The 13467-nt window shown below is 43.7% G+C and overlaps 1 protein-coding gene across 1 annotated transcript in view; it reads left to right on the forward strand.

The window, feature by feature from the left end:
• The window catches only part of LOC138666693 (piezo-type mechanosensitive ion channel component 2-like), a 194927-nt gene that overhangs the window by 100086 nt on the left and 81374 nt on the right, over window positions 1-13467 (forward strand). The window contains exons 26-30 of the mRNA XM_069754876.1: window positions 40-183; window positions 335-535; window positions 1040-1244; window positions 9747-9848; window positions 11822-11987. Coding sequence (XP_069610977.1) covers window positions 40-183; window positions 335-535; window positions 1040-1244; window positions 9747-9848; window positions 11822-11987 — 818 coding nt within the window. The remainder of the gene's footprint in view (window positions 1-39; window positions 184-334; window positions 536-1039; window positions 1245-9746; window positions 9849-11821; window positions 11988-13467) is intronic.

The raw sequence follows: 13467 nt of genomic DNA on the forward strand, positions 1-13467 counted from the left end.
TTATTTTTTCCACATATGTATCTATTCTCTTTATTGCAGGGTTTGTATCACAATGGAAGTCTCTACAGTCCAATCTCAGATGAGTTGCTACAGAAATCCTTACTATATACTGCCCCTGTGGACCCGGCTTTATGGTGTGGGGGGTTGAGAAAATGTGCAGACAGCGTTCTACCCTGTCTCCAGGTAACTTCTGGATACCATAAGTGAGTAGGAATGAGAGATCCCGAAAGTAAGAGTATGGGGTGAAGATTGAGTCACAGACACTTAAGGGGAAATTATTAGTTTATATGAAGGACTACTACTCTATTATTTGACCTTTCGTCTTTATCTATAGAACAACCTGACTGTCCTGGCATTGATGGCTATCGAGTCAACTGTGTATCGACACCAGCTTTATTATCGTGTGCACAATAAGCTCACCATCCCCATCACTGGCAGCATTTTCGATAACATCACCCGCCAGAATCTTGATGATGGTCTTGTCAACTGCTTTAAATACTATGTTAATTATTTCTTCTACAAATTTGGACTTGAGGTTAGTTATGGGATTAACGCCATTCAGACAGAGACGGATAAGATGCTGAAAATTCTCAAAGTACAGGAGAACATATATTAAAATTTGCACTCGTGAAAATGCCGGTAACAAGGAAGCGTGTCACAGCGGCTGTCTGGTTACTTTGGTCATAATCATTTTGCTAGATTAATTATTACTTTTCATACCCAAGTTTATTGATAAGTGTCCTACTATGTTGAAGAATAAATACATTCCTCAATATTGAAATTGCAACACCAAGAATGAAAAGGTGTTGCATGCCAAAGAGTGTAAGTACGGATATTTTTCATACTTGAAAAAAATGAAAACCAAATTTTCTAAACATCTAATCAGTTATTCAGTATCATAACTTGCTTATCATTAACATGTTTATCCATTCTGAGATTTCCATAAACTCCACAACTTTTCCTTTTTGGTTTTGCAGTTTCAATGTTGGGGCGTGTATACGGTATACAAAAAAACTCTAACCAGATTTTACTCTTTTAGGTTTGCTTTGTGATTGCAGTAAATGTCATTGGACAACGGATGGATTTTTACGCATCCTTGCACGCTGTCTGGCTACTATATTTGCTATATTTGCGTCGCAGAAAAACGATTGCAGAAGTTTGGCCAAAATACTGTTGCTTCATAGCCAGTATAATGACTGTCCAGTATCTGCTCTGCATTGGCATTCCTCCAGCCTTCTGCACAGGTGGGAAATACCTATAGTCACCAAAATAATGTACCAGATGTTTTTGTGGTGAGTTCTCATGATTGTTAGTGCAGCGCCCCAGAGTCCTAGTAGTTGCAGTAATGTTATTCTTCCACCAGGGGGGAGTGATGTTACGTCTGAAGGCAATGAAGGAGATCTTCTGTCCAGGTATCACAACCACAAAACACACTTCACACTCCAGTCCGCCAGGGGAAGCTATGCTTCTATCTATTAGGGCACTCCTCACACTTAGTTAAAACTGGTGGGTTGGTTAGGAAGTGAGAAAGAAGCTGACTGGAGGGAGTAGGAGATAGTCAGTGAGTCCTGACCGAGTTTGGCAGAGGCTCGTTGGAGTGGGTTCCAGCCAGCTCCAGACTGCGGCCTGCGGAAGATGAGGGTACACGGAGCTGCGCCTGCATCCCATGCAGCAGCATCCCAAGAAAGAGACTTTGAAAGGAATTGTGTTGCAGTGAGTGAGCAACGAAGTCATAGCAAAAAGGAGAGGAACATCAGAGGGAGACCAGCTAGAAGAAGGCTGCCTCCTTCTGAAGCGCACTACCGGTAGCCAGAACACCGAGGGAGTAAGGATCTCTATGTCATTACTTCCGAGACTGGCAGGACAGTTGATTCCACGTTGACTGCCCGACCATATACCCAGGAGGCAGGATGGCAACTTGTGGGGGCTGGGGCGTCTCTAGGGTACCTATAAAAAGCCTCAGGCCACCAGTCATACGGGTTTGTCCTATCCATCAGGGGGACAGAGAGAAGAGACTTAACATCTACAATAGTTGTGAGGACCTTACCGAGTTGCTCAGCAGGGAGGTACTACAATGCCCAGGTGCTAGAGGAAGGCTATTGAATTCCCCCTGGATAAGGGGACTCTGGATTTGCCTTCAGACCGGCCGGACTCTGCCTACCCTGTGGTCCCTACCCTGGACTGTGGATGCTGAAGCCTTCAGTAAAGGTAAAGAGACTGCAACCTTGTGTCCTCGTTATTCACTGCACCTTACATAATCCACCATCCACCATCTACACTCTGGGAAGCCCTGGGGACATACTTCATCTGTGGGAAGGTATACCATCTAGCTGCCATAACATCACTCCAGCGGACCCCTAAGCAGCGTCGGTCACCCTGACCGAATACCACAGGTGGCGTCACGAACATTATCCCTTTAAAGACCTTTCCCCCAATTTACAGCGGACGTTCCCCTAGGGCCATGGACTGGGTCAGCCACCGTAACATCCCCACTGAATACAGAAGAAGGGCTCGGATCTGAGTAACCCCTAGCCCTTGGGGGCGCTGCATTAGGACCCCCAGAGGACACTAAAATAGGGTTTCAATCCGCCCGTCCTCTTTTCTGCGAGTGGGGCTGTAAAAAAGCAGCATGGTCAGATATTCGCTCCATGGCTCTCCATTAATTGATTACTGGACTATTGAAAATAGATTTTTGTAACACCCTTAAAGGGAACCTGTCACTTCAAAAACCGCTATTGACTTGCAGATATCCTGTGAGACCTCCACACTGGAAGATCGCCATAAACATGATTCCTCCAGCAGCCACAGCTGGCAAGGCTTCAGTCACTGCTCAGTACATAGTGAGCGGCGGTTGTAACCACCAGCCCATCAGTGTTAGGCTATGTGCACACGTGGAAGGGTCCTCTGCGGGTTCTCCCACAGCGGATTTGATAAATCTGCAGGGCAAAACCGCTGCGGTTATACCTGCAGATTTATCACGGTTTGTCTTGCGGTTTCCGCTGCGGGTTTTACTCCTGCACTTGTTTTACTATTGATGCTGCATATGCAGCATCAATAGTAATGTTAAAAATAATTTAAAAAATGGTTATACTCACCCTCTGACGTCCCGATCTCCTCGGGGCTGCACGCGGCGATCCGGTTCCAAAGATGCTGTGCGAGCAGGACCTTCGTGACATCACGGTCATGTGACCGCGACGTCATCGCAGGCCCTGCTCGCATAGCAACCCTGAGACCGGACGGCCACGTGCAGCACTGAGAGGTGAGTATATCATTATTTTTTATTTTAATTCTTTTTTTTTTTACACAAATATGATTGCCAGGGCCTGGAGGAGAGTCTCCTCTCCTCCACCCCAGGTACCACCCGCACATGATCCGCTTACTTCCCGCATGGAGGGCACAGCCCCATGCGGGAAGTAAGCGGATCAATGCATTCCTATGTGTGCAGAATCGCTGCGATTCTGCACAAAAGAAGTGACATTCTGCGGAATGTAAACCGCTGCGTTTCCGTGCAGTTTTTCCGCAGCATGTGCACAGCGTTTTCGGTTTCCCATAGGTTTACATTGAACTGTAAACTCATGGGAAACTGCTGCGGATCCGCAGCTGCAGAAATCCGCACCGTGTGCACATAGCCTTAAGCCGGCTGTTGGTCAGGGTCGGGACATAGTTACAGATGCCGCTCAAGTACTGAGCAGTGACTGAAGCTGACCGGTTGCGCCTCTATAACTGAAAGCCAGGGGATGCAAGAAGAGTAAAGTTAATATCCCCCTGGTAGTGGGGCTCTCAGTACAGCGGTTGGGCAGCTTTAGAATACTATTAACCTGCAGATTAAGCCAATATCTGAAGGTTAATGATGTTTTTGACATGACATGTTCCCTTTAAAGAGAACCTGTCACTTGCCATAAGTATGTAATTTTTTTACTTGTTCTCCTAATTTAAAAAAAATCACTGATAAAATTGGATTTATTTATTTTTTAAGGTATATTTTATTAGTCCAATTAAAATATTCAAGCTAAATTTCACTGTAATAGAAAGTTTTGCTCTCTTTAGTCTAATATATACCTCAGTATTAAGGATAAGTGTAAATAGAGTGTATACGAAGTACAAACTGAGTCTATTTCATGCCTCCAACTATTAATTAATACCACTATTGTATTACTGTATATGGCACATATATTGTAATTAATTCAAGATATTTGCCTATAAGTATAAATTTATGTCACTATTGTGATAAATAGTACATGTATTATTGTTGTTCAAAATGCCATTATTGGACTATAGAATGCAAGATTTTCTACTGCCATATAATATTACTTGAATATTTTAATTGGGCTAATAAAATATAATTTTTTTTAAATCCCCTTTTATAAGTGATTGTGTATTTTACTAGAAATACACTAGTCTGTGGTCTACAACTGAAGTGCTTCAACATTTGCAATCCTATAACTCCTAGCATCCACTTACTTTATTATGGTATTTTATTACATCCCTGCTTCATTCTGTACAGATCCTTATTACACCATAGCTGGTATAAAGTACATTTTATTTTTGTCAGCACTGCTTATATTATTACACTGCGTGCAGAATTATTAGGTAATTAGTTTTCGATGATTCATTTTATTATTGAACAATTACATTGCTGACAGTCAATCCAAAAGGTTAATAAATCTGAAACCTGGATATTTAAGAAAGTAAAAGTTTTGTTATTCTTAGTTGAATATCTATGTGTGCAGAATTATTGTTCAACAATTATTATTGTAATTGTAGAATTATTATGCAACTAATGAAAAACATGAATTTTTCCCCCTTAAATTTTTATTTTCATCTATTAAAGTGTAAATAATAACCCAGAATGTGCCAAATACATTTCTGAAATGTAAACCAAATATATCAGTGACCAGTATAACCTCCTTCTTTACAACAACAGCCATAAGCCGTCTATTCATGGAGTCTGTCAGTGTCTTCTTCTGTTGAGGATCAACTTTTTGAGCAGCACCGACCATCTTAAATCTCCCATTGTAGAAGGGCCCCACAAGTTCTCAATAGTGTTTAGATCAGGTGAGAAAGGGGCCATGTCATTATTCTGTCATCTTTAAGGCCTTTACTGGCAGCCAAGAAGTGGAGACTTCGATGCTGTGATGGAGCATGGTCCTGCATAAAAATCATGGTTTTCTTGAAGTATGCAGACTTTTTCCTGTATCACTGCTTGATAAAAGTATGTTCTACAAAAAGGCAGTAAATTTGGGAGCTGATTTTGAGTCCATCTTGACTCCAGCTCAGAAAGGTTCAACTAGATCATCTTTAATAATAGCAGCCCCTAGCAGTACCCCACCTCCATCTTGCTGGCCTATGAGTCAACACAGAGTTCTGTGCCCGCTACTGATCCAATCACGGCCCCATTCGTTTGGTCCGCCAAGAGTCACTCTCATCCCATCAGCCCATAAATCCCTTGAAAAATCTGTCTTCAGTTATTTCTTGGCCCAGTCTTGACATTTCTCCTTCTGTGTCTTGGTCAGTGGTGGTTGAGCTTTAGCATTCCTTACCTCGGCCATGTCTCTGAGCACTGAATACCTCACTTGCCTAAGGCTATGTGCACACGTTGTTGAATTGCCGTGGAAATTTCCACGTCAATTCCGCAACTGCCTGCCGCTGGTAAAACGCATCCCTTTTTTCAACTAAACACTAGCATTTTGCAAGCGTAATTAGCTTGCAGAATGCTAGCGTTTTCCAAGCGATCTGTAGCTTCACTTGGAAAACTGATTGACAGGTTGGTCCCTTGTTAATTGTGCCCTTTGGAATCCATGGTCTGTATGTAACAAGCTTCCTTTCCTACACAATTACTTTCTGAAAAACTCTCTTAATCTGTTGGCCCTCACGGAAACCTGGATTCAGGATTCTGGACCAAGTAGCTCCCCTCACCCTCAGAACCTCCAAACACCGAGTAAAACAGCCCTGGCTCACATCACAAACCCGATTTCTCCAGCGATGCTCTAGGTGTGCTGAACGCTTATGGAGGAAAACTCGCACACCAGAAGACTTCATACACTTCAAATTTATGTTAAAAACCTATAACTCTGCCCTTCACCTCGCCAAACAGACCTACTTCACCACTCTGATCTCCTCACTATCCAACAACCCCAAGAAACTTTTTGACACCTTTCACTCCCTCCTCAGGCCAAAAGCACAAGCCCCTATCAGAGACATTTGTGCTGATGACCAAGCCTCCCACTTTATAGAGAAAATAAACAATATCTGTCAGGAAATCTACTCCCAGACACCAAGTGCAGTTACTCCCATCCCTCCCTGTATCTTCCCTGGCTCACTCTCCACATTCGATCCCATCACAGAAGAAGAAGTCTCCAAGCTCCTCCCTTCTTTTCGTCCGACTACATGCACTACCGACCCCATTCCCTCACATCTCCTCCAGTCTCTCTCTCCAGTCGTCACAACTCACCTAACTACAATCTTTAATCTCTAACTCGCCTCTGGCATTTTCCCCTCCTCCCTCAAACACTCTATTATTACTCCATTACTAAAGAAACCCACCCTCGACCCATCCTGCACAAATAGCTACAGACCGGTCTCCAATCTCCCCTTCATCTTTAAACTCTTGGAGGGCCTGATCTGTTATGAAAGGCAATTCAGTACCACAATGGACATAGCGGTCAGAGCACATACAGTGATCTGACAATAACCCAAAATCATAGAACGAGCTCTGAGACGTGGGAACTCTGCAGACCGCAATCCCTAATCCTCTCCAAACAACACTAGAGGCAGCCGTGGATTGCGCCTAACTCTGCCTATGCAACTCGGCACAGCCTGAGAAACTAACTAGCCTGAAGATAGAAAATAAGCCTACCTTGCCTCAGAGAAATACCCCAAAGGAAAAGGCAGCCCCCCACATATAATGACTGTGAGTTAAGATGAAAAGACAAACGTAGAGATGAAATAGATTCAGCAAAGTGAGGCCCGACTTTCTTAACAGAGCGAGGATAGAAAAGGTAACTTTGTGGTCTACACAAAACCCTAAAGAAAACCACGCAAAGGGGGCAAAAAGACCCTCCGTACCGAACTAACGGCACGGAGGTACACCCTTTGCGTCCCAGAGCTTCCAGCAACAAATTAGACAAGCTGGACAGAAAAAATAGCAAACAAATAGCAAAAAAGAACTTAGCTATGCAGAGCAGCAGGCCACAGGAATGATCCAGGGAAAAGCAAGTCCAACACTGGAACATTGACAGGAAGCCAGGATCAAAGCATTAGGTGGAGTTAAGTAGAGAAGCACCTAACGACCTCACCAGATCACCTGAGGGAGGAAACTCAGAAGCCGCAGTACCACTTCCCTCCACCAACAGAAGCTCACAGAGAGAATCAGCCGAAGTACCACTTGTGACCACAGGAGGGAGCTCTGCCACAGAATTCACAACACTGATCTACTCCTGCCTTACCGTTACCTCTCCACTCATTCCCTCCTAGACCCTTCACAGTCGGGTTTCCGCCCCTACATTCGACAGAAACTGCACTCATCAAGGTGACCAATGACCTTCTGACAGCAAAATGTAATGGTGACCACTCTGCTCATTATTCTCGACCTTTCTGCAGCTTTCGACACTGTTGACCACCCTCTCCTGCTCTCTAGGCTCATTTCACTAGGCATTAAGGACATTGCTCTCTCCTGGTTCTCCTCCTATCTTTCTGACTGCTCCTTCAGTGTTCTGTTCTCTGGCTCCACTTCATCTCCTCTTCTTCTCACTGTCGGGGTACCTCAGGGCTCCGTCCTTGACCCCTTTCTCTTCTCCCTCTACACGGCCCCAGTTGGACAGACCATCAGAAGATTTGGCTTTCAGTACCATCTTCATGCTGATGACACACAACTATACACGTCATCCCCTGACCTTACCCCCACTGTACTACAGAACGCCACTGACTGTCTGTCTGCAGTCTCCAACATCATGTCCGCTCTCTATCTGAAACTCAACCTCTCCAAAACTGAACTTCTTCTGCTCCCGCCATCTACTAACCTCCCTAAATCTGACATTTCCCTCTCCGTAGATGGCACCATAATAACATCCCAGCAGCAGGCACGCTGTCTGGGTGTTATGTTTGACTCCGATCTCTCCTTCACCTCCCATATACAATCTCTTGCCCGCTCGTGCAGCTTACACCTAAAGAACATCTCTAGAATCTGCCCTTTTCTCACCATGGAAACAACAAAAACTCTCACTGTCACCTTGATCCACTCCCGACTGGACTACTGTAACCCTCTATTAATTGGCCTCCCCCTCACTTGACTTTCCCCTCTCCAGTCCATACTTAATGCAGCAGCCAAGGTTGTCCATCTATCTAATCGGTATTTAGACGTGTGCGCTCTTCGCCAGTCGTTACACTGGCTGCCCATTCATTATAGAATCCAATTCAAAGTACTTGTCCTCACCCACAAAGCTCTCCACAGTGCAGCACCCCCTTACATCTCCTCCCTCATTTCTGTCTATCGGCCTAACCGTCCGCTGCGCTCTGCAAACGACTTTCGACTAACCTCTGCACTAATCCGTACCTCGCACTCCCGACTCCAAGACTTCTCCCGTGCTGCGCCAATCCTCTGGAATGCTCTATCCCAAGATATTAGGACCATCCACAATTTGCATAGTTTTAGGCGCTCGCTCAAAACACATTTGTTCAGAGCGGCCTATCACGTTCACTAATCAAAGTCATTTTATGTTTGTGTGTGTAGCCCATTCACTATCTCCATCTACCTCCCACCCCCTGAAGATGGCTGGACCATCATTGTAAATACATCATTGTAAATACACACCTGTACTTTGTATCTCCCCCACCTCATTGTAGATTGTAAGCTCTCACGAGCAGGGTCGTCTTATTTCGCTTTAATTATTGTATTGCTAAAGTTGCTACCTATGACTGTTGTTTTTGAAACTGTTAAACTGTAAAGCGCTGCGTAATATGTTGGCGCTATATAAATAAAGGTTATTATTATTATTATTATTAATAAAAAAATAAAAAATTGTGATATTCTCACCTTCCGGTGGCCCCCGCAGCCTTCCCGATGCTCCAGGCAACTCCCGTTCCCAGTGATGCCTCGCGACAATGACCCCAGATGACGTAGCATCATACGAGACCGCTACCTCATCACAGGTCATTGTCGCAAAGCTGGGAGCATTGCTGGACTGGGCTGGATCCGGGGGCCGCCAGAAGGGGAGTATATAACTCTTTTTTTATTTTAATTCTTTTTTTAACAGGGATATGGTACCCAGGGCCTAGAGGAGAATCTCCTCTCCTCCACACCCGGGTATCATCCGCACATGATCCGCTTAATTTGTGCATGGTGGGCATAGCCCCATGTGGAAAGTAAACAGATTAATGCTTTCCTATGTCTGCGGAATCGCTGCGATTCCGCACAAAGAATGAGCATGCTGCGTATTTTTCCGCGATGCGATTCCGCCACGGAAAAATACGCGGCATTAGCACAGCATTGCGGAATTCCATTGAATTCAGTGGGCTGTGTGGTGTATGCGCTTTCGCGGCGAAAACCGCGGCAAAAACACATACAATCTGCAATGTGTGCACATAGCCTAATAATTCTGCACCAACAATGTACTATAGAGCTTGTTAGCAACATTTATTTTCTTATTACAGCACACTAATTATACAGCTTGCACTAGATACATTCTGATGATACCCCATGAAGTTTACTGGATTCGCGTTTTTAATGACTTTCTTGTTTTCTGGTACAGATTACCCATGGAGGACGCTGCGACTAAAACCCAACTCCAACTTGATCAAGTGGTTGTACCTTCCCGACTTTGCCAAAAGTCCAGATCCAGTATTTCTAATTTGTATGTGAATTAGCCGTACATTTCTACTTTGTGAACATAATATATTGGATGCTTTATATAGCACTGGGACAGATACCCAGTTAGGAGGGTATTGTGCTTATGTTTTACCTTCATAGTAATTTGAATTTATATGTCCTACATTAAATAGCATGTGTCGTCAAAGCTTCTTAATAAGAGATTGTCACTTAAAGAGTCTTTTTTTTATATCTAAAAAATGTAACTAAACTTTTTTATAATTATTGCAAAGGCATTACAAAGTTAGGAATTTTGGTTATCCACCTTAGGCCGGTTTCACACGTCAATGGCTCCGGTACGTGAGGTGACAGTTTCCTCACTTACCGGAGACACTGACTTACGTACACACATTGAAATCAATGTGCCTTTGCACATGTCAGCGTGTTTTCACGGACAGTGTGTCCGTGTGCAAAACACGGAGACATGTCAGTGTTTGTGGGAGCGCACGGATTACACGGACCCATTAAAGTCAATGGGTCCGTGTAAAACACGTACCACACACGGACGTTGTCCGTGTGCAGTCCGTGTGCCGTGCAGGAGACAGCGCTACAGTAAGCGCATAGAGGTGGAGCCGCATATTCATTTCTGTAATGGGCAGCCCCACGTGACCGCATACAGGAGAAGCTGCGGCCAGGACAGGACACTGCGAGGGAGCCGGGTGAGTATTTTAATAACAGCGGGCGGGCGCACAGGGGGTGGGAGGGGGTGGGGACAGGGATCTTTATTTTAAACACGAGAAACAAAAAAAAAAAGGATTTTTCATATCTTCACTACAGCAAACGCTGCTGCAGAGAAGATATGAATCGCGGCTTCAGCACCAGATGCAGGGGACAGCGCTTATCTCTAGCGCTGTCTCCTGCACGGTGCGTGTGGTACCCAGTCGGCACATGGGCGGCACATGTGTGCCGCACGTGTGCCACACTGATGTGCCACAGAAACGCACGGGCACACGGACACGGATAATTCCGATACCGATTTTTCCGGTACCGGAATTATCTGGACGTGTGGGACTGCCCTTATTTTGCTTCTTTCTTTCTTTCCCAAATGCCATGCTACTTCACATGGCCAGCTCATACATCTTGTAGGAATTCACTCTCTCTGGAAGGCATTAGACCTTAGGCAACGTTCACATAGGCAATGCAGTTTTGGTCCAAACACATGCCTTTTAATTGCTTTCCACAGGTTGTACAGCCCCAAAACAAACTCATAAACATAAATCCCTAGCCTTATCCAGGCACTAACTAAACAGAGCAGACCCTGGCTACTCATGCATGGCTGAGCTAGCCCCAGCTTGGTCAACCAAAACAGGTATTTTACATAGCAACCACCGATATTTGCGGTTCTCTGCACGCAGAGAATTCTGAATAAGAATCTGCAATAAGACATGTTGTAATTCTGGATCAATGTAAAATAGAGAAAACAAAGAAATGCTAACCTTAAAGGGAATCTGTCAGCATGTTTTTGCCATGTAATCTGAGAGCAACATGATGCAGGATTGATCTGATTTCAGCAATGCGTCAATTTCTAGGCTGCTTGTTGCAGTTTTAAAAAAATGTTTTATCAGCAGGAGATTATCACTAGGGGACTTGGTGTCTCGTGCCATGTAGCCCTCCTGCTCTGTATAACCCAGCGCCATCAATGATTGGCAACTTTCAGCTTTCTTTCAGCTCTGTGTACACAGAAAGCTGCCAAGCAGAGAGCTGCTAGATCTGCAGCAGAGAAAATAATGATTTTATCAAAACCACATCAAACAGCCCAGTCAGTGACACATGGCTGGAATCAGGGTCTCTGCCCTTACCTCATACTGCTCTCAGATTACATAGCAAAACCCTGCTGGCAGATTCCATTTAATTTTTCTATTACATTATACAAATACATTAACTAGTAAATGGAATTGAATGGATTTATGAATTATAACCTGTCTTGATATGATTAGTCTCCTCTTTGTTCCTGGCCAGATGACACCATGCTGCTGCTCCTCGCATCTCTGCAGTGGCAGGTATTTGAGGATGAGAATTTGACTTGTGTACGAATGCTCGCCGGTGATAACATCGAGATTAGTAAAGACTTGGACCCCGGAGATTTGAGCCAGTATAGCCCTGTACCTAATTTCCTCCACTGCAAGTAAGTAGTTACCAATTTATATGGCTTTGCTTCTAAGGGTATGTTCACATGTGAGGGAAAAAACCCTATCTATCGAAATATAAAAATAATTAATTTGATCGTTAAATGGCGTATCGTGAAAAGAAAAATCAAAACGCAAAAATTACATTTTTTGGTCACCGCAACATTGCAATAAAATGCAATAACAGGTGATCAAAAAATCATATCTATACCCCAAAAATGGTATCAATAAAAATGTCAGCTTGGTGCGCAAAAAATAAGTGTTCACCAAGCCCCAGATCACGAAAAATAGAGACACTACAGGTCTCGGAAAATGGCGCAATTTTTTTTCACCACTTAAATAAAAAAGAACCTAGGCATGTTTTGTGTCTGCAAACTCATAATGACCTGGAGAATCATAATGGCAGGCCAGTTTTAGCATTTAGTGAATATGGTAAAAAAGAACTAAATAATGAATTGTGTATTTCACTTTTTTGCAATTTCACCGCACTCTGAATTGTGTTCTCGTTTTCCAGTACACTATATGGTAAAACCTATGGTGTCGTTCAAAAGTACAACTTGTCCTGCAAAAAACAAGCCCTCAAATGGAAAGATAAAAAAAAGTTATGGCTCTGGGAAGAAGGGGAGCAAAGAATGAAACCGCAAAAACGGAAAATCCCAAGGTGGTGAAGGGGTTAAATACATTTGTGTACTATTAAAAGGTTTGTGCCAAGTAGGACAAGCTGAGAAAAAAGTTTAAGCATGTGCCACTTCTGCTCCTTTCATTGTCTTGACCCTGCTGGACAAAGAGGGCATAGTGTTAGGCTAGCTCCAGCAGTCTCATCCAATATAGTTTTGGCTTTAGTGAAAATCACAGTTCTGGATTTACATTCACGGCTCAGTAATATAGAACTTTAGGATCATGGTGAATAGCCTTGTCTTTTCGTCATTTGCCCCGGAGCAGAATACGTAAGAGCCAGGCATAGAGCTTCTGGTTTTAGCATTATGGCTTTCACAAATGGGAGCTTTCTTTCATATTTATCATGTATGGAAAGCATTTTAGATGTCAAGTATTTTGTAAGCTGCACCATAGGCAATAAGTGACGTAGTGTAGACAACAGGGCAGATTTACTGTATTAATACATGTAAGGGAGCCTGTCAAATCCCATAACTGCAATCATCCGCTACTAAAGTGGTGAGAGCACAGATTTTTCCTTAGCGCCTCTCTTACTTACCGCGCAGTTTCTCCCCGTGTCAGGCCGTTCTGCTAGTCTTACTGAAACACAATCTTAGTACATGCTGTCATCCCTGGATAAGAAGAGATATATGCCAAATAGATACTAAAAAATATTCATTTTATTGAAACAGTTTTAAAAGATATATAAAAAAACATTATATTTGTACGGGGAAAGCCTCAAAAAAGGGGGAACATGACATGGGTTTATCAGAGCCAGAGTAGAATATTCAAGGTAGAACAACACCATCCTATATAATAATTGCC

The sequence above is a fragment of the Ranitomeya imitator genome, chromosome 2 (assembly GCF_032444005.1).
Source record: "Ranitomeya imitator isolate aRanImi1 chromosome 2, aRanImi1.pri, whole genome shotgun sequence".
NCBI lineage: Eukaryota > Metazoa > Chordata > Amphibia > Anura > Dendrobatidae > Ranitomeya > Ranitomeya imitator.